The sequence below is a fragment of the Brachyhypopomus gauderio genome, chromosome 8, assembly GCF_052324685.1.
Source record: "Brachyhypopomus gauderio isolate BG-103 chromosome 8, BGAUD_0.2, whole genome shotgun sequence".
In the NCBI taxonomy this organism is placed as follows: domain Eukaryota; kingdom Metazoa; phylum Chordata; class Actinopteri; order Gymnotiformes; family Hypopomidae; genus Brachyhypopomus; species Brachyhypopomus gauderio.
Window position 1 is genome coordinate 22,623,753 of NC_135218.1, and position 22,240 is coordinate 22,645,992.

Below are 22,240 nucleotides of genomic sequence, written 5' to 3' on the forward strand. Positions count from 1 at the left end.
GGCCGCTGGGGTAGAGATCGCTACCCTCACTGTCAGACCAATGACATTCACGGGAACGACCGCAGGTCGATTCTTTCATTACATCACAGTTCACTGTAGCTGCCTTCCAAGCCACTGTAGGGTTCATGGGTGCTGGTTGCTTTACGTGGCTTTTGTTTGCACGTTTGCAGCGCGAAGAAACCACGCTCAAAGGTTAAGTGCTCGATCCAGACCCGCGCTGGCCTATTGTTAGTCCCAGCCTAGAACGGCCGGCCCAGAAGAGAGAAGGCAACTTATAATAAGAACACGATTGTCTCCTGCGGTATCAGCGGGGTGCCATGCGTGTGCAGGACTCCGGCAGCTACGTGGGCAGCCCGATCGCTGGCCGCTCTGGGTTGTTGACTCGGCGTATGGGAGGCACTGATAGGGTTACTCTGGCCTTTCCACGCACACCTCTGCTGCCTTTCCTGCCACGCAAACAAAAGCGATAATAATAGCACTTTGCTGGGCCGCTTTCAACGTTTTTAGTTCCCATGAGCTAAATCCTTTCCCCTTCTCGTAACACACAATGCAGGTGCACCACACCCGACACACTCACGTGCGCGCGCACGCACACACACACACACACATGCATGTCGCGCTCAAACACGCAAATGTCTCCCCAGGGAACACCAGCTCAGTGCAGCCGTATACATACCCAACCACTCCAGGAGGCATCTCCTTTTCTCAGTAGCAATTCATTCGTTTTATGGTATGAAAATACTTTTGTTGTGTTTGGAAATCTGATAAATAATAATTCACACAAACAATAACAAAAGGAAGAAAGAAGAGAGAGAAACTCATTGTTCAATACCTGAACGTTTAATTTCTTCAGAGGAATTATTTCAAAATTTATATTTAAAAATTTAACATAAATATGTGAATTTTGATTCAAAATAAAACATAACTGAACTGATGGTGATTATTACTTTAAACTGGATGTTTAATAGTCAGGGAGGAGCATGCAAAACTGCTGTTCTGTAAACTCACTCTAAGAAGGATTTCTCGAGACATGCTCCTTGAATACATATCATCTCACCTCAGTCTCACCTCTTTCTTACCTCCATGTCTGAGGTTATAGCATGGATTGCTGTGTGGTTCATGGAGACATTGCAGGTTCTTCTGTGTCTGTCTGCAGGAGGAGCTAGAAACAGCCAAGAAGTTCCTGTACCAGGAGATGGGCTACAAAGCTCGCTCCGAACAGCTCACCAAGACGTCTGAGATCTTTCTCAGTCCCCAAGAAGTGGCCAGGTACTCTGTGTGCTTTGTGTGTGCTCTGTGTGTGCGTCTGTATGTGCATTTATGCATGCTGTGTGCATTTTTGTCTTAATACTGGAGTCTGTCAACTGCACTAATCCTAATGCAATTGATAGATACAAGAAGCGCTTCTACAAATTTGACAAAGAGAGCAAAGGCTTCATCACCACACTGGATGTGCAGCAGGTGTTAGAGGTGAGGGGGCGTGTACGAACGCAGCCGTCTGAAGGAACGTGTTCGTGAGTTTGTCCGTCCACGTTGTTGACTTCATCGCTTTGTTTATCTCCCTCAGAAACTCGGCATCCAGATTGATGAGTATGCTCTCCATGAGATCCTCAACGAGGTGGACCTCAACAAAAATGGCCAGGTGGAGCTGGACGAGTTTCTACAGGTACGGTCTTGCTAAGACACAGGCTGTCCCGCCTACACAGTGGTAGTCCCGCCTACACAGTGGTAGTCCCGCCTACACAGTGCTGCCAGCTGAGGCAGAAAGACCCAGAGCTGTACTCTGCCACGTTTAGACCCAGATTTTACTGCTGCTGTATTTGGAGCCTGTGGATCATCCACACGGGCCTGGGTGCCTGTACTGTACTTCTGCGGCCCCTGCAGAGTGAGGTGGAGGTGTGAACGCTTCGCTGATCTGCAGGTGCGTCCTTACCTGACAGGACCGCAGTAATTAAAAAGCTCTGAGATGTCTTCATGAGTTCCAATAATGAGCGTGTCCTCTCTTGGTAATTTAAGAAGAGTCGTGTGGAGTTTCGTCTCTTTATACTGGGGCATGAATTACATTAGCCATATCTGATAGGGACCAGGAGACAGGTGTTAAAATATGATGATCACTGTCCATTTGAATTTGGCTTTAATGAGGCCACCAGAGGAGAATGTGTGTGGTGGTATTACGTGACATGACATGGGCAGGTCAAAGGTTTATTCCTATGTCCACACACACACACACGCACACAGCCGTATATATAGGTTGCAACCTAGGGAAAGCATTCTCTAAAATATCAATCTCACTTACCATGAGGTTCCAGTTTTTGTTTAGCATTTGATCCGATAAAGTGTGGGACTAATGAGAACAGCAGCACCACAGGCGCAGATTAACGATGTTAACGAGACAACGAACCGAACTTGGACATGTTGCCTAAGTGAACTAGCAGCTGTCACTTTGGCACTCCTTTGCGAGTCTGTAGTCATGTTCATACCACTGGACTCTTCTGGGTCTCTCTTTTCCTGCTGTGTCAGAATTTGTGGAGGTGTGCGGTGTGCGTGTGTGTGCGGTGTGCGTTTGCCGTCGTACTGGACATTATGCTGCCGGTGATTTTATACTGCATATGTAACATTTTCACTTTAAGGGTAAATGTGTTACGGAAACACAACAGAACTCAATCCAACTCCTTATGCACACACACACACACTCAAAAACATTCACACAGACACACCTATTGCATGTATCTGCACTCATCACTATACAGGAGTCACTATCACTATTGGAGTCCATAAATTGCTGGTTTTTATTACATGTTCTCCCGCTGTGTTCCTGGGTTCTCACTGGGTTAGCTCATGAGCGCCGTGCAGAGGGGCCAAATATCCGACAGCCGATTGGCTATCCTGATGAAGACTGCGGAGGAGGGGCTGGACTCTCGAGGAGCGGTGTCGGTGGACCGCAGCGGGGGAGGGGTGTGAGAGCCTCGGCCGTGTGACCGCATACTGTCAGCGTCGCAACCAAACTGCCTTCTGTTGACCCTTAAAATCTGTTTAAATGCTGCTTTGAAATTATTGTAATACGCACAACTCAATTATTTTTAAAACGTGGCTCTGTAATTGTTCGTTCCTTTAACGTTTCTATAAGTGTATTTTATTTCCTTTGATCGTTTTCCACCTGGATTATACGGTTGACGCCATTTTGTGCTTCTTGATGGTGCACCTGTTCTCTGCGTGCCTGTTGTGCCGTGTTCACATGTGCGATGACAGTGAAAGGAGAATGGTGCGTCCTGGTGCGTCCTGGTGCGTCCTGGTGCTAGCGGCGTGCCACCTTGATTACGCGTAGCAAACTTGTGCACTTTCTCTGGATCTTTTCACGTTTACACACGCAGCCGTGTCTTTAGTGCTCTGAGATACGGTGACGGCTTGAATAACAGGCTGTCTTTGCACTCCAGTTATGTCGCTTTCCAAAGATTTGAATAAAGATCTCCTGTCCTACACGGTCTACACCGGTGTTTGGTCTCCTGTCCTACACGGTCTACACTGGTGTTTGGTGTGGAACTAGGATTTGTCCCTGTGTGAAATCATGAGAATGTAATTTTAATACTGTAAAAACAGATTTTGATTTAATACAGTGTTTATTACTGTTTGCCATTCAGCCAGTGGTGAAATCTTACAATAAGCCACTGAAATGTTAATTCAGCTAGCTTATCAACCTGACTTCTTGTGTAATTGATTTCTGATTCATTTTATGATCGTTTCAACATTTCCAAAGATCTGCTCTGTTCTGCTGTGTAGTGTTCTGAAATTGTGCCTTGTTTTCTACTGAGAGAACAGTGTAAATGAACTTGGCATGTTAGAAAGCACACTTGTACATTTTTTTAAATAATTTTGTGTATTGTCTTTTATTTACATGGCTTAATATTTTATGATAATCACTGTTCACCAGAGTATACTCGTTATGCACAGCAGCTTAAGAGCACAGGCCAGGTTCTGTTGGGGGAAAGGGAACTTGCCCCCCCCAAATAATCCCTGCTCCCACTACTAGGTAGGGTGGTGTGAGCGGTCTCCCCCAGAGTGGGAGTGAAACCTACACCAGTGCTCAGCACTGTCGGCTCTGGTAAGAAGTGATCCCAGCTCCCCCATTGTCAGTCAGGTGTGAACACAATGTGATGGGTTCAGTGATGGCTCCGCGCTCATCTTAAGTATATGAGATCAACAGAAGTTAAACTGATTTATTGTGTGTTCTTACCGGATGTAATTTCACTCGAATCCTGATTGAAAAAGATATTCAATGCAAAAGAAGAAGAAGCAAACAATGAGGTTGTGTAATTAAACAGATCTGGTTGCCAAACGTATTGTGTGTGTGGCTCTTTCATTTGTGTGTGGCTGTCAGTTTGCTCAATGAATATTTTGAAGTATTGTTCACATGTCGACCGAAGCGTGTTAGTCTCCACTCTGTCTAGCACACACACACACACACACACACACACACACACACACACACACACACACCTCAACATACACAGTAATTCTTTCCCCTTTGATGGCAGGATTCAAACTAATTGACTCCAAATCCACATCCGGTGCCATAATAAATCTATTATGCTTTAATTTCGCTGATTAATGAGAATCTGGAGCACCGGGTCCATCCATGCTCTCAGGGCGTCCCTCCATACGCCTGTCCAATAATCCCCCTGATGGACTGCTTCACACTGGTATGGAGGAAGACCACAGTAGAAGGGAACATCGGCCAGCACAATGCAATTAAACCAGCAGCGTGGATCCACGTGCAACGCTAATCCGCGGCTCATTTGAGCGGGAGTAAAACTGGCCTCCTGAATCCAGTGTGATTACACCGCCATATTAAACCCAATCTCTGCTCTCCCAGGTCCTGTGGCCATAGACCCAGACAGGCCCGGCGGGTAACAGAGAATCCAGAATGGATGACTGGATCAAAGGGAGGAGAATAAGATACAACTAATGCAGGAAGAACAAGGTTAAGAACTCTGATCAGCAGGAGACACCCAGATGCCCTTTAATACTAACGATAAGCTCATCTTTGGTCCAACTGACGGCTAAACATTAGTTAACTGTCTGCAAAGGCAGAGGACATGTCTCTGCCTTTTGATTTTACAGCGATTACAGCGCAAGGTTGTCAAGTTTCATGTGCAATCCTTAAGATTTATCATATGAGGAGAACAATGTCTGCAGAATTAAATGTGACATTTTTGTCATAATGAGATGGGTCGATATGTATTCAATGCATAGAAATGGCATTTGAGAAATTCTGCCAGAAGCTAACTTTGATCGCTATCTATAAATCCATAACATTACATGCAAAATTGACTGCGCGTAATAGCTAAAATTAACGACAATATTACTGCAACTCAGTGATTCTGTTTTTAACAACAAATCGGTGAGGAGCTTCCATGAGGAAATAAAGACTGTGCTGTCCTGGCTTTGCAGGGCCTGGTGTGTCGGTGGAGAAGCAGGTCTCAGCTGACTGGACACGTCTGACAGGAGGACGCCCTTCGCCAACACCACAAACACTTGACTCAACACAACAATGAAATAAAGTCTGCTGAGTGGGGGAGGAATTTCCTCCCGATTCTCGCCAGAAATATCTCGGTGTTGTCCTGCTCGAAAATCAAGGGCACGTTTTGTTTCTGCGTTACCCACAGTGATCCATGATCCACGCTTTCCAGTCGCTCCAGCAGACGGTGGTATGACATGGTAGCAATTACCAGACCCACACAGAGCTCAGCAAGTCAGGGATCGAAGAGGGAGAGGCCTGTCGAGGAAAAACTACACAATAAACCGAGGGAACTCCATGTTTATGATTCAGCTACAATTAGAGAACATTGTTTCAAACTTCACAACAGGTTGTGAAGTTCGGTCAAATCATAATCAAAGTATTGCTGTAGGCCAGCCAAAAACTTCTGACCAAATAAGTCCAGTTTTATGAGACGTTTATCACCAAACGACTTCATATCGGTTGCTTCCAATTCTCCACACAGCCTGTCCAGTGTGACTCCACACACACTCAGTGCAGTCCCTTAGAGGTACACGGCTTTGGGAGCAGGGGTGCTTTATGGTCAGGCACTCACTCAGTATGGAGCAGCAAGCTCACACACTGCACTAAAGGTCAGTTGTCATCCATCCCAATAGCCAGACCTACACTCCCCGTCTCATAACCACTCTTCTCTCCTAGAGAATACAGCACGCACACACACACATCCACGTGTGCACACACACATACACACACACACATCCACGTGTGCACACTCACACACGCGCACATCCACATGTGCACACTCACACACACACACACATCCACGTGTGCACACACACACACATCCACGTGTGCACACTCACACACAATCACACACGCACACATCCATATGTGCACACACACATCCACATGTGCACACTCACACACTCACACATGTGCACACACACACGCACACATCCACATGTGCACACTCACACACACATCCACATGTGCACACACACACACACACACACACACATAGGTGTTAAGGTGTGTAAAAGTGAACGCTCATCTCCTGCCTATACACACCTCCATGTCCAATCAGAGTTATTCCAACTTCATCAAGCAGGTAATGACAGGGACTTTGATTCGGATGAGTCATGAGTCATCCCTGCTTCTCCGCGGGACCTGCGGGACATCGCTGGCCTGCCGCTCAGCAGTGGCGAGCAGCTGGTTAGCTGTATGTCATCAGAAAGGCTCAGCCCAGCCGAATGCTAAGAGACCCATTGCTACCTCAGCCTGGGAAGAGGGAGAGGAGACAATTACAGAGAGAGAGACAGAGCGTTATAGAGAGAGACATATTTAGAGAGATACAGAGACATAGAGGGGAAGAGAGAGAGATTAGATACCAATTAGAGCTCTTTCATGTGCTGCTGTTGAAGTGAGGAGAGACAGCAGTCCCGTAAAGGTCATGCTGAGTCCTGACTGACAGCTCTGGCTCCCTCCACTCATCATTTGTGTCCTGCAGACTTCGCAGCAGTGTCATCGTTCCTCGGGTCCTCCAGGCCGAGTGGTCGTTAGCGTTGCGTGGGTAACGGCTTACAAATCGAGCTGACATACAACCCTGAAATCCCAACTGGCAGCAAGTGTCAAGATGGCTAAAAGCTAAAAAGTAGGTGCAGCTATCGCTGGTTTCAGGTCAGCAGGTCTGTGGCCTGTGAAATGCTAAGGAGTGTGACTGGCCAGCCACGACTGATCTCAGATCTGTGGCCTGGTGAAATGCTGTTGAGGAATGACTGAGCAGATGTACTGTACCGCGAAGAAGGCTAAGAAGTTTGATAAATACGGGCCCTGATATAACTACGTGGCATTTCAAAAAACATGAACAAGATCTTTTGAAACTAATGGTTTCTGTTTCAGCATTTAGTTTGGCCATAGACGACTGAGTCAGGGTTCATTTAGCAGAAGTGAATGTCCAACAACCTCAGACTCCCAAATCACACTTAAGCTTTTCATGCTCAGCATTATGAAAATAACAGCGAGATTTAATGTGGCCATCTTGACTACACTTCCCATAATTCAAATGTTACACATAAGGGTTGTAAGTTCTAAAGTTGCAGTGTTACCTTTGTATATGTTGTATATGTTACCTTTGGGGCAGATTTTAAATAGTTTTAATATTTCCTATCATTTATTTGCTGATGATATTCAGCTTTATTTCTCTTTTAAACCAAGTGAGGTTCATAGTTTGTCCAGGCTATTAGATTGTCTTCAATCAATCAGAGAATGGACCTCAAATAACTTCCTACAGCTAAATGACAACAAGACTGAGGTATTGATCATTGCTCCTGATAGGCTTAGTCAAACGATTAAGCAAAATCTTGGGCTTCTTTCCTCTGCTGTCCACACTAGCCTCCGAAATCTGGGAGTTATCTTCGATCAGTCTTTAGCATTTGATTCTCATGTTAAACAGCTGTCAAGATCCTGTTTCTTCCACTTGAGAAATATCAGTAAACTGAGATCTATGGTTTCAACAGCAGATCTAGAGATGCTGATCCATGCGTTTATTTCATCTCGCATAGACTACTGTAATGCCTTGTTTTCATCTCTCAGTGTATCAGCTCGTGGACGTTTACAGATAATTCAAAACGCTGCAGCGAGGTTACTGACCAAGTCAAGCAGACGGTCTCACATAACACCCATTTTAAAATCCTTACACTGGCTTCCTGTAGAATTCAGGATCCAGTTCAAGATTTTAACTTTAACATACAGAGCACTACACAACACAGCTCCTGTGTATGTCGCTGACCTGCTCCACCCCTACACTTCATCACGATTACTCAGGTCAAACAACCTGAGTTTACTGTCTGTGCCACGCTCATGTCTAAAGACTCGTGGAGACCGAGCATTTAAGGTGGTTGCTCCAAAACTGTGGAACACACTTCCTCCACATTTAAGATCAGCTAACACTGTAGATACTTTTAAAAAACAGCTAAAGACTTTCCTTTTTACGCAGGCGTTTAGTTAGTGGTGGAGGTTGCAGCCGTTGACCTTGTACACTGTATTTTATTTCTGTTTTATAGTGTGTGTTTTTGTGTCTTTGATTTATTTTATTTTATTTTCCGTTGTAAAGCACTTTGTGGCTTGTGCCTGTGAAAAGTGCTATATAAATGTATTTTACTTTTTTTTTACTTTTAGTGTTATGAACATGTGTTCTGAGATGTCATGCTAAAAACACCAGAAAGAACTGAGGTCTGCTCAAAGTTCACTTGCAATGTGAACATAAAAAAGAAAACTTATATTTCTGAATCATTCTTGTATGTGAAATATTGTTTGGATATCTAAGATTAAATCATAGCACAGTCCTTTAAATATTGAGGGAACCATTAAAATTTGTATGCAGCAGTTTTTCACCCTAGGCTAACTTTCATTTTGAAATCCTGGGGACGTTGACAATTTACAGGAACAGAGAGATACCCGTCGCTGCAGAAGCAAAAGTCCAGGGGGTGGAGCTGGATCTTAGATCCAACTCCTCCCACCGTCGTGTTTTCATTGGTCTGCACTACGCAGGAGGAGTTGTATCAGATCAGCCGTTCCAAATCACTGTTGCCCTCCTAAATTGCTATTATTTACTCATTTGCCGTTCATTTGTGAACAATCACGAATGTGAAAGTAAGTTCATAATAAACCAATTTTCATCTTGCTAATGCTAGTAACTAGTTTCCTTTGGTGATCATACAAAATCTGACTGTTTCTGTTTGCACGAACAACCACTGTTAAGTTTATGTAATCTAGGTGTCTAAAGTAAGTGACGGTAAAAACTGATGTTAGAAGACGAGCGGTTAGCTAAACAGAATATAGAAACGTACATATATACGGGGGGGGGGAGGGACGTACCACAGCCTGCCTCAGAGGGGGGTTAGTGCAGGAGTGCAGAGGACCACTGCAAGATTCTGACGGGGACGAAGGTCTTTTTGTTTGATATTTACGCGATGCATCAGGGAACATACAGCAATATCAGAGTGATGCCGTATCAACCCGTAGGACCGCGGTGGAGGAGTAAAACCAAACACAACACGGCCCAACAAATATCATCCACATCATTACATCGCCAGCTAAATTCCACAACAAGTAAATGTCAGAAAGGAAATATTTCATTTGTGTATGCGCAGCATATTTATGAAATGCCGTATTTTAAAGTCGCAATAGAATTCACAAATGTATGTCAGATCTATGTCGGAATTAAGATCTGACTACTTTAAACATGCGCATTGAGATCAGAAAATAAGTCGAATTCAGTCTACATTCAGAATAATATCATAAGTCATATTTTTCTAACAGGAGAATGTTCTCGTGTCATTTTCATTAGACGCACCGGTTGCTTGTAAATTGAAATATGGGATTTTAATCAAGAGTGTTGAATGCTCGTAATAATATGTGGGTGGCTATAGAAAACAATCACCTCCACCCCACTACAATGACACCATCCAGGTTAAGATCACTATAAGTTTCACGTTATCACCTATTCACCAGAGGCGTGACCACTACTACTATTAATAAGGCCGCTGTGCATGTGCGTCCTGGCGCCAGTATTGTACGCTGTCGTATTTCTTGCGTATTTCTTGAGTGCTACGCCGTCATTTATTTGTATTAGTGTCCTCATTATTATTATTAGCAGCGGCGGCCGGTCTCGCTTCGGTCGGCCCGCCTTTGTGCCAGCCGACACGGGGGTGTTGGGCGGAACAATGTGGAGGTGGGGGTGCTGGGTCAACAAAACCAAACCCAGGCGAGGACCGGGGAGGAACCGGATAGACCCCTACTGTTAACGCTAAGATACGGCGCAGAGAAAGTACTGCCCTCATAACAGCAGTTTGTGAGCGTATAGACCAACATTTAAAGTGGCGCTCAAAAACCCTGTTCATTATGTTGGACTCAATATACTTAACACAGGCCTACTACATGTATCACTGTTTTAACGTGAAGGGTGCTGAGAGGTTCAGACACACTGGGTTCCACATTGCTGAGAAGTGAGACATCACGTGCCTGTCAAGGAGAGTGTGTTTGGCACAGCCGGGTGATTAGGGCTTCCTGTGAGAAACTGGGGCACTTGAATAAAAATCCGAGCTCCGCATCTCCTCATACACATACACAAACACACACACACATACACACACGCACGCACGCATGGGGCCGTGGTGTGTCAGGTGGTCCTAATTGCTGCGGAGCAGGTCTTAATTTAACAGAGGTCATTATTATGCAGCCTTGCTGAATGTTTGCATAGCTATCACAGTCGTTCTCATAAACGAGGCTTTAATTAGTCTTAATTAGAATTAGTTGGAGTCAGCAGGGAACGCGGAGCCCCATGAAATAATGCACACACAATAATAAGCATCCAACTCATTTTCCTCTTTATGTTTATTACCTCTTACTAAGGGAATAGCAATATCACCCCTCCGTAAATTGATTTGGTCAGAATTAATATTCTCGTGGTGTTAATTAAACAGGGAAGCTCTTATTATGATGTGCAGTGAAGGAAAGACTCCTCCCTATCTCTACCTCTAACAGCACTGTACTCAACTCTCTCTCTCTTTCTCTCTCTCTCTCTCTATCTCACACACACACACATACACTCTTTCGCTCTGTTTGTATGTCTCTCTCTGTATGTCTCTGTTTGTATCTATCTGTTTATATGTCTATATCTGTTTGTATCTCTCTATCTCTCTGTTGTTATGTATCTCTCTGTATGTCTCTCTCTCTGTTTGTATGTATCTCTCTCCCTCTGTCTCACTCTATCGTCCTATCCCCCCAATATCTCTTTCTCTCTCTGGTGTCCTTTATTTTAATTCTTATGCACACTGTTCTGATCTTAAAATGTCATCCCTCCATATCTTCCACAGTCTGTTATTTTTAATAATAGAAATAATAGTAATAATTTCATGCAATTAACGAGCTTAACGAGCGTGAGTGTGAGAGGAGACACAGGGCGTCTGCACAGTCGGGCATCTGCACAGTCGGGCGTCTGCACAGTCGGGCGGCTCTATTCTCACAAGCTGTAGTGGATGCAGCCGGGCAGCTGTGTGGAGAAACCCGTCATCTGCACAGTGGAGCAGCGACTGGGACCAGTGGTGTGGAATCAGGATCAGTACCTACAGAGACTTTGACATCTCTTTCACTCTCCCAGTCCAGTTCAACTGAACTCGAGTCAGTTCAGTTCATTTCAGTAGAAGGTGCATTACTGGCATGATAATAATTGTGCCAAGCTATTAAAGAATATGCTCTCTCTCTCTCACCCTCTATCTCTCTCCTTCTCTCTCTCTCCCTCTTTTCCTTTCTCTTTCCCTCCCTCTCTCTCTCTCTCTCTCTCTCACCCTCTATCTCTCTCCTTCTCTCTCTCTCTGTCTTTCCTTTTCTCTTTCCCTCCCTCTCTCTCCCTCTCTCTCTCTCTCTCTCACCCTCTCTCCCTCTTTCCCTCTCTCTCCTCCTAGAGGTGTGTGACATCTTCAGGTCAATAGAAGCTGCCAGTGGAAATGTGTGTATGTTTGTGTGTGTGTGTGTTTGTGTGTGTGTGTGTGTGTGGACGCCCCTGGTTTCCCTGCTATGTGCTCATATCGCAAACCTATCAAGGAGGAACCAAACCTGGAAGAGAGCAGAGAGACGAGATGATTCTCCCAGTGCTGCCCACGAGCGTCTCCCCCAGCGTCCCGGCCAGACGTCTCCACAGGCTGGTGTGTCTGGTGTGTCTGGCCCGGCTGGGCGTACACCCACTTACAGGATGACCTGCATTTGGAGAGTCTCGCTTTTCTGTTCATTACACTTTGTCTCTGTTGGACTGGGAGCTGAGGTCCAGGTTTCATTCCATCAGCATGGACTATGGTAAAATATTACCACCTAGGGTCTGATTAACTGCATAATTGGCCTGGTTCAGATCTGCCCAGCCAGGAACGTCCAGGGGAATACAGGCATTAGCATGATTTAATTAGGTTTTTATTTCCCCATGAGCTGGGTACTGGGTACTGGTAGAAGGCCTCAGACAGGAGGATAAGGAGAAGCCACAGACCAGGTTGTCCTGCTGCTGTAGTGTGGAGGACTCAGACGAAGGAGCGTTGGAAATTCAGCACACAGAGACGAGATCCACGACTGGTCTTCGTCTCGCTTGTGTAGAGTTAAGCACGACCGGCAAAGTTAGATGAAAGTGTCCATTTCACCGGGTCTTCTGTGGGTCATCTTTGACAAAATGTTGCAGACAGCGCTTTATCTTTGATGATTAGCTGTTGTCAGAGTTTCTTTATTTGTGTGTGTTTTTTTTTCTGTGGGATTGTATCCTTTAGTCCATTACCATGTCCCCTAACACCCCGGACCGGCTACTGCCTCCGTCGTAGCTTTCAGATGAAATGCACCACCCAGGAACTCTTTGATCCACTGCTCCATAAACACGCCCGTGCTAATAGATCTCTCGTTCGGCCTTGGGCAGCTCTCTGCGTTTATTAATAGACCTCCTGCTTATATTGTGCAACAGCCTGGCTTCTTCTTTTGAAACATGCGTCCTCGTCTCCGGGGAGTGGACGGCCAGGTCCTGCATGTTGGATCTCATGTATGTTTCCTTGAGTTCACGTGTGAATATAGAATCCAATACCTTATTTGAGCATAAATGCACACCTGTGGGTTTAAACCCATATTAGGCCAGACTCTGGAGTTAATATCTTAGTGTTGATAGTAAATGTTGGGTGGAGACTGTTGTTGGGAGGTGTCAGGACATGAGATGGAGGTTCAGAGCTACAGCAGGTCTACAGGGAGAGATCTGCATTCACATGATCATTAACCTGCTCACCTTCCCCTGAAGGCCAATTAAGACACACACACACACTCACACACACACAGATACACACACACACACACACACACACACACATACACATACACAGATATATACACACAGATACACACACACACACACACACACCTACACACAGATACGCACACAAATACATGTACACACAGATACACACACAAATACATACACACATGCACACACACACACACAGATAAACACACACACACTATGCAAATGTTCCTAATATTTACACAGCACAAAAATGTTGGTTAAACACAATGATTTGCACTCTTCACCCTCTTGAAATGTCCATCATGTTCAGTGTCCATCATGTTCAGTGTCCATTGTGTTCTGTAACCATCATGTTCAATGTCCATTGTGTTCAGTGTCCATCATGTTCAGTGTCCATTGTGTTCTGTAACCATCATGTTCATTGTCCATCATGTTCAGTGTCCAGCAGGTCTTTCTGCTACGCTCGGTGGTCCGTCAGCACTCTGCTGGCTGGGTTAGGGAAGACAGACGCTGCTTATGTGTTATTATCTGTGGTATTTCAGCTACATAAAGTTCTATTTTAAACACCCTAATTATGAGCATAAAAGAACATGGGTCAGGGCTACCATGGCAACTCGATAAATACACACTTTTTAGCATCTCATCAAGACATTCTCTCTCTCTCTCTCTCTCTCTCTCTCTCTCCCCTTCCCTCTCTCTCCTTCTCTCTCTCCCTCTGCCTTTCTCTATCTCTAATCTGATAACTCAGGTTTGCTTTATTTACTGTCTAGTGTTGTAACTAATTTATCTGTTTAGTGCACGATATTCTGCTAATGTCTAATAATAATAAAAAACTATACCGTGTTCCAGAAATGTCTAGTAGCACCAGCCCTCTAAAATGCTATTTGTACAGCAGGCTAACAATTTAGGCTCTTAAATTAACTTTATAATTAGCAAAATATTTGAATTTTAAATTGGGTGGATAAACATACGCTCTAAGCATCTGGAAGTGTTGAAGAACATTTTAAAAAGCAGACGTTCCTGCTCGGTACAGAGCCCAGTGCCTGGAGCCCTCCTCCCGACATGTAGCCTGTAACTCCGAAAACATGCAATTTGAATGGAATGTTAACAGCCTAATCAATCAGATTCCTTTTACAAAATCCCTAGAAAGAGTGAAGAACAGAACGACGTCTCTTGTCATTCTGAAGATGGTGGAGAGTGAGAGGAGCACAGAGCAAGATTCAGACTGCCCCTCCTTCAGAGCCGTGTTCACGTCCTGGCCTCTTAATGAACTGTCGCGTCTGAGTGTGGAGGTCTATTTTGGGCGGTGTTCTTAGGTCACTCCTTCACCACATGATGAAAGAAGATGCTCTTTGTCATCGATGATCATCTAATTGGATCTAAAGACCATCATTTCATAGGACGAATGTGACATAACGTGTAATGACGGAGAGGAGAGGTACTCAGTGATGGACATTAATAAGTGCACACAGCCCGAAAGGCGACATGGCTACATCACAATCTACCATAAGAGGGAAAATCCAATCTCTCCTTTCTTTAATGTATGCTAAGATATGTAATATCTTAAGATTATTTTGTTAAGATTTTGTCAGGCTTAGATGAGAAAACTTTCACTAAAAATGTCCTTACAACTATTTCTATGTGTTAATCAATTATAGAACTCACCCAGTTGGACGTTTTGGGCTTTGATGCTTTTCAGCAAAGTTACTGTCTGCACTTTTATTCGGCATCGTGTTGATCAGACCAAACACAACGATGGGTTTATGAGAACAGCTGTCTTCTGTCTGAACCCAGTGCCAGCCATAACTATACTGATGTTTGCTCCTCGGATAGCTCCGCCCCCAGAGCACAAACTGAAGGCGTGGCTCAGATGGGCATGGGGGGGGGGGGTGTCATTAAGACGAACCGCATGCAAACATGGAGTAATGAGAGTGGGGCGGTGGGGGGGGTTCCTCAGAGACAATCCGTAAAGAACACAGGACATTCTAGTACCCCTAAAGTGTGGTGTGTGAAATGCCAGCATTGTGTAGGATTAAGGCTGGATATGGCTGTGTGAAAATACAGTAAATACCAGAGCTGCAAACAATCACCATTCCAGAAAGTGGAGACTGGCCCTCAGCGTCAAGATGCTTGTGTCATCACACGGGAGGATTGTAAAACTTGTGGTTCTGGGGGTATGAAACATACTCACCAGTGTATACAGGGTCTTCTCACCGCCCACCCACGTGTTTTTGGTTCATGCTGATCTGTTCATCACGAAGGTCAGTGGGAGTGGGGGAGTCTCCCACGGCAACCCCTCACCCAGTCCTGGCGCAGGAGACAGCAGGCTGTCATGGAGACGAAGGCTTTGGGGGCGTGGGGGGGATTATGAGCGCTGATGTACAATGCGCTCACACTTGTGCACTACGAGAGAGGCAGGTGGTCACACTCGTGCACTATGAGAAATCGTTGCAGCGTTGTGTAGAGTGCTGCAATACACAACTCCTGCTCTGAATGTAGCTTCAGTCACGTATGTTTTTAAGAGTCTGGACTGTGTAGTGTCTGGACTGTGTAGTGCCTGTACTGTGTAGTGTCTGGACTGTGTAGTGCCTGGACTGTGTAGTGTCTGGATTGTGTAGTGTCTGGACTATGTAGTGCCTGGACTGAACTGTGATTCTTTTCATTTCATTTTATGCACAAGGTTATGTTACACTATGTATAATAAAGAGCATTTTTTTAAAGAACTATTTAATCCCATTTCTGCTGTTGGGTTTCTGTTGCCTTGCAACACCATGTGTACTGGCAGACGATTCATCTGATGGGAATACCAGCAGGATTAGATGCTAATCTGCCCGTTCTCAGTAGCCTATACAGCAAACTAATCTGAGTGTGCGACTGGAATGAGAGAAGGGTGAGATTAAGTTAAAGATCTGGGCCCATATTTATCAAACTTCTTAGAATTACTCCTAAGAATGCTGCTAAGAATTGACTTATGTCTAAAATAATTCTTAGTTAAAAGCTGAGACTAAAAGTTAGTTATCAAGCCTCTCAGTCTCACTTTAAGCGAAGTGTAGGAGCAATTCTTAAGTGTCAGTCTAAGAGCTGATTTACGACACCTGGCTGTGCCGCAAAGCTGATCCTGGACGACGTCGTTTCAAAACCCCCTGCAGGAACCAATCACTGGATCGGATTTCATGTTCAATAATATTTCCTGAGAAATGTCAAGATAAAATTCAGAAAATGTTGAAATACCTTTAACATTTAACTTAATGATGTTGCAGTCATAATTTTGTGAAATAACACAGCGTATTTACGTAGTTAATAAATAATCCTAATAAAAAGAGATTTCATATCTACCTTTAAGTCCTATGTGACACACACTGGTATGTATAATTTTCCCTTCTTTCTTTTGTTATTCACATATTTTCTCTGATTTATTTTGGATACTGCATACATTCTAACCGAATCGCATTCAGGCGGAGGATCACCGGGCAAGCCTCTTAGCGCAGTTTGTGAGGTGGTGCAGCGTATCATGGGGGGAGACACTGTGGTGATCTGTGGAGTGGAGGGGGGTCAGGATCCTGCATTAATGAAATTCTAAAACATATCTCAAAGACAAGGTTTTTATCATTTATTTAGATTTGCACACAAACACTGTGATGCTAAATTGTCACTTCAAAATTATTGCATCCGTCAGTAATTGCTCGTGCTCCCGACCCTGCTGTCTTCAGCGCAGATTCTCCATCTGCCCCTCCCTCTCTGACAGCGCTTTCAAACACCTCCAGTCATGAATGACCGGAGGAAGAGTGGGCGTCTGATGGACGTCTGGCAGAGGACTCACTCCCAAATGACATACAATAACTGACAAGGCAGACGTCAAAGCTTAAAATTAAAGTATTAAAATCGCAGCATGAATATTACAATCTTGCATGAAAAAAATGAAAGGAAGAACAAAAAAAATTAAAACCCATGCTTATCTTAATGCCTAATTATTGTGCATATTTATACATAAAATGTGTAAAATGTGTACCTAAAATGAAGGTTCGCACGCGTCTCTGTCTTCTCAGTGCCATCTCAGCCCCCTGGTGGCAACTCTTAACAACTTATGAGTCCTCTGGAGCAGTCTTAACTTTTCGGGAGAGTAAGAGTGATTCTTATACTTGAGAGTTTTGATAACTGGCACTTACACTTAACTCTGTGAGTATGAGCAAATCTAAGAATTTTTCAGCACTTTAGTCCAAAATTCCACTCTAAGAAGTTTGATAAATACGGGCCCAGAAGTCTGTCTCTTCGGTTACTGTAAGAGCTGTGGATGCAATTCTCTACAACTAAGCTCATGATGTGCTGAAAGAAAGAATCGTTTAATAAATGTTTCAACATCCAACAACAGACACGCTGTCCAACACGCTGTTCAACGCGTTGTCAAACATGATGTCTTGTGTGTTGTAGTTACAGACCCTTGCACCAGTGTCCAAATTCTGCACTGAGATACTCCCCCCTGTAGGCTTCTTAAGGAAGTGTCACAGATTGAATCAATTCACTACAGTAATCCAGCCTTGTTGCTCCTTGTAAATCTCTGCAAACTTTAAGTGTCTTTTACTGTTTTTCAGATGTCTGCAGTTCCCTCTTTTGAAGTGTGTGTGTGTGTGTGTGTGTGTGTGTGTGTGTGTGTGTGTGTGTGTGTGTGTGTGTCTGTGTGTGAATGAAAGTTCCTATAAACAGTGGTGTCTCTGTCTCAGCTTCCCCTTTGAGAACGACCAACCCCCACAACCAGAGTGTAATATACTCCAACTAGAGTATAATATACTCCAGCCATTGTCATTTACTCCAACCATAGTGTAATATACTCCAACTAGATTGTGATATATTCAAACCAGAGTGTAATATAATCTCTTCCCGCCATTGTAGTTTACTCCAACCAGAGCGTAATATACTCCAACTAGAGTGCAATATACTCCAATTAGAGTGTAAAATACTCCACAGACAACAAAGTAAAGCGTACACACAGACTTGTAAACCCAAATCAGGAAATCCCAGAAAGGACAGTGTACAGCTCACACCACTAGAATGGTTTGCCCCACCACATGCCCGATGCCCCCCCCCCCCCCCCCCCGTAATTGCCCCTGCATGGCCCATTGCCCCGGGCAGCTGCCGGCGAGGCTCTTCTTTTGGATTCCTATTGCAGCTGGAAAAATCTGCAACAGAGAGATTAATGAATTATAAATGACGATGGCGCCCTGTGGGAGACGCAGAGTTCATCTCAGCACCGACCTCCCACCGCAACTCCTCCTCACCTGCGCACGGCTGGACCCCCCTCCCCCAGACACACCCGACCCCCAGAGTCACACCGCAGATACCGCACGCCTCCGCCTCATGGGGACGGGACGGTGGGCCGGGTGAGGGGGCCCTTGTGGCTGCGGGAGAGGTGACCGCAGGGCCACTCTGAGGCTTTGTGGACAGGCACCTCTCTGGCCAGCCGCAGCACCTCGCGATAAGCCTGAACGCCGGCTGGGGAGTCCGGACCGGCAGCACAATGCAGAACTGTCAATCACGGCTTCAGAAAGGACCCAGAGGAGCAGTCGTCACGGAAACCTTCCCTGACCCTTCCCTTCACAGAGCTGGGCTTTTTCCTTCTCTCTTTCTCTCTCTCTCTCTCTCTGTCTCTCTCTCCCTGTCTCTCCTTCTTTCTCCTTTCTTCAGTCACCATAAGCTCATCAAAATACTATTTTCGCAAGCAATAATCTTTTACCCAAAATGGCTCCATTAAGTAAATGTGGACTTCCTGTGTTACAGGAAGTCAGCCTGTCACTCATGACTGTGTGTTTTTTTTCTTTTCAACCACAGTACATTCACTGTGTGTCTCCATAATGTACAAGGACATTCGTGAGCAGTGGCGCTAACGCTAACCCCCTCGCCCTGAGTCCTCGCCCCCCACACTGAGATCGCACAGACGTGCGTGGGACAGCAGTAAAGTACTCCCCACCACACGCAGAAAACAAAAAGCAACCCCCCCCCCCCGATCTACATCCCACCCCCACAAAAGCCGTGCCCAAAGAATAAAACTTTCCGAGGGGGCTCGCTGCTAGAAGCTCTGAGCATGCTATTCTTCTTCTCCCTCTCCCTCCCGAATACTTTCGACTGTGGTCTCGTCGCTCCACAAAGCCGCCTTTGTGTGCCCGGCCGAGAAGTGCCAGGGCCCGTGAAAGCGTCTGGGGCTGGCCGGTCCTGGCCGGTCCAACAGCGCACAAACATGCGGGCCATTGAGTCAGGCTTCCGCTATTGGGTGGGGGTGGGGGGGGGGTGGGGGGGGTTACCTCCTGCACCACATCAGGATCACACCTGGGGGGTTTTTCACCTGGGTGTGTGAGAGGGTGAAAGGAGACCACACCTCTGTCCTGGTCCGGTGGGGCCTTACCTGTTATCCCAGCATGCACCTGACCCTCGAGAGTCTTGACAAACGCCCCTTGGATAGGGGTGGCATTTCTGACCTCCGCCCTGCAAACCTGCCTGGGGGCAGAGAGAGAACAAACCAGAGATATGGACAAAGATGGAACGCTCCTATGTCAGGAAAGGTTAATTGAGGCGGAGTCAGGGGAGGAATGGACACTGACCAGGAAGTTGCTCTGACCCCCAGCTCGGGGACACCCTGGCAAGCAGCATGTAGACAGGCTACCCGTCGCCGAGCCGATTTGACATTTGTCACTATTCAAATGAGGGAAGTTCACATCTGAGACCAGCCAGGCCAAAATAAGGATCCGTTTTCTTTCCCACTGATGCAACACTGACACGTTGCACAATCACGCACACCGCTTTAGAACAGCTGCTGCGTTCGATCTAAACGTCGCGCGCGGTTACTGACGCAAAGACGAGCACGCGACGCGTTTAAAATGTGAAGGATATAATTATGACTAAGGTGTAACTTCAGAGTGGGGTTAGGGGTGTATGTGGGGTTAGGGGGGTTAGGGAGTGGGGTTAGGGGGTGTCTTAGGGGGGTTAGGAAGTGGGGTTAGGGGGTGTCTTAGGGGGGTTAGGAAGTGGGGTTAGGGGGTGTCTGCTAAAATGCCGTAAATGTAAAATGATAGGTGGTGTTTTTTAACGATTAATTTACAATTTTAGCTTTAACGCAAACATTTCCAAAGCTTTTGTAATTATCCGATGCATTTTATTTGTTGTTTGTGGATAACATTCAGGAATTTAAGTAGTGACAATTACAGTTCTTGGGGCCCATATAATTCCCTCATTAAAATAATAATTTTCCTCATTTATTATAATTTGTGTATAATGAGGTACGTAAAGGAACCGCTAAAGAATGCTCGTATCATAGCGGATATTCAGGATATAATCTGGTGTCCAGTATATAATAAATGAACCTCATTCATGTTAATGTTTTATTTTCGCTTCCTTTGCGAAGGCCAGTTTGAGGTTCTTATTACAGTGGAAACATAAAGAACTTGGGGAGACGATCAAAGAGCCACTTCTAGAATGCTGGCTTTGTTTTAAAAATGACAATACAGAATTACATTGACATCTAGTGGTGAAACACGGTAGTGCAAAACACTATTCTCCAATTAAAAAGTGGCGTTTTGGTGCCTACAATCACAAGAATGCACACTACGGGATGTCCATTTTAGATGTGGTTTATTTTATTTTATTTAAAAAAGAAAAAACAAAACAGGTCACAAATGTGTCCCAAAATTTAAATGGAGATAAAACCTGATATTCACTGTTAAATTACTAAAAAAGAAAATCGTGCTTTAAAATGTTTTACAGCCGTCAGTGTAGTAAAACCCAAGCGAGGTGTATAAGCCAGCGACTCCACTGTACAGTAATGTACAGGGTATTTAAATTTATGTAAACAGTTACCTCTTTAAATAAACAAAATATTAAAAAGTACATAAATATATTCAACATCGTTCCATCCAAATTAATACATCTGTAATAAGCATTCTTTTATCTGACAAATTTCCCTCTAGGATCAATAAAGTATCTATCTATCTATCTATCTATCTATCTATCTATCTATCTATCTATCTATCTATCTATCTATCTATCTATCTGACGAATTGCATAAGATATAGAGTAAATTGCAAATACAGACCAGATGGTATAGGGTGTTGGAAATACAAGGTCATTAAAAATACAAATTAGTGTTTATTATTTGGTGTTTGAGTACCACTCCTCTAGTCTTCATGAGTGTTTAATCAAGCGTGATTTCAAAATGACCATAGGACTCAAAATGAGGTGATGGCCACACAAATGTTACACACACCTCACCACTACACACTGATCACCTCACCGATACACACTCATCACCTCACCACTACACACTCATTACCTCATCACTACACACTCATCACCTCACTGATACACCTCACCACTACACACTCATCACCTCACCGCTACACACTCATCACCTCACTGCTAGACACTCATCACCTCATCGCTACACACTCATCACCTCACCACTACACACTCATCACCTCACTGATACACCTCACCACTACACACTCATCCCCTCACTGATACACCTCACCACTACACACTCATCACCTCACCACTACACACTCATCCCCTCACCGCTACACACTCATCACCTTACCGCTACACACTCATCACCTCACCGCTACACACTCATCACCTCACTGCTAGACACTCATCCCCTCACCGCTACACACTCTTCACCTCACCGCTACACACTCATCACCTCACTGATACACCTCACCACTACACACTCATCACCTCACCACTACACACTCATCACCTCACCGCTACACACTCATCACCTCACCACTACACTCATCACCTCACCACTACACTCATCACCTCACCACTACACACTCATCACCTCACCGCTACACACTCATCACCTCACCACTACACTCATCACCTCACCACTACACTCATCACCTCACTGATACACCTCACCACTACACACTCATCACCTC

General features: G+C 45.0%; 1 protein-coding gene and 1 long non-coding RNA gene across 3 annotated transcripts in view; one reads left to right on the forward strand and one right to left on the reverse strand.

Moving 5' to 3' along the window:
* Positions 1–5,811, forward strand: part of gpd2 (glycerol-3-phosphate dehydrogenase 2 (mitochondrial)) — a 29,158-nt gene extending 23,347 nt beyond the window's left edge. The window contains exons 14-18 of one of the 2 annotated variants that reach the window (XR_013132886.1): positions 1,157–1,269; positions 1,392–1,470; positions 1,568–1,666; positions 4,871–4,978; positions 5,449–5,811. Coding sequence is in view for 1 of the 2 variants with exons in the window: in XM_077015530.1 (XP_076871645.1) it covers positions 1,157–1,269; positions 1,392–1,470; positions 1,568–1,666; positions 2,836–2,961 (417 nt within the window). In the remaining variant the exon portion in view is untranslated. Of the gene's footprint in view, positions 1–1,156; positions 1,270–1,391; positions 1,471–1,567; positions 1,667–2,835; positions 4,338–4,870; positions 4,979–5,448 lie in introns of those variants that run through there. The other variant, XM_077015530.1, reaches the window with a different exon arrangement.
* Positions 5,812–18,432: 12,621 nt separating this feature from the next.
* Positions 18,433–20,035, reverse strand: LOC143521108 (uncharacterized). Its single transcript, XR_013132652.1, has 3 exons — positions 19,907–20,035; positions 19,711–19,802; positions 18,433–18,490 (listed from the first exon to the last, which is right to left on the reverse strand). It is a non-coding gene; the product is annotated as an uncharacterized LOC143521108 (long non-coding RNA).
* Positions 20,036–22,240: the final 2,205 nt, after the last annotated feature.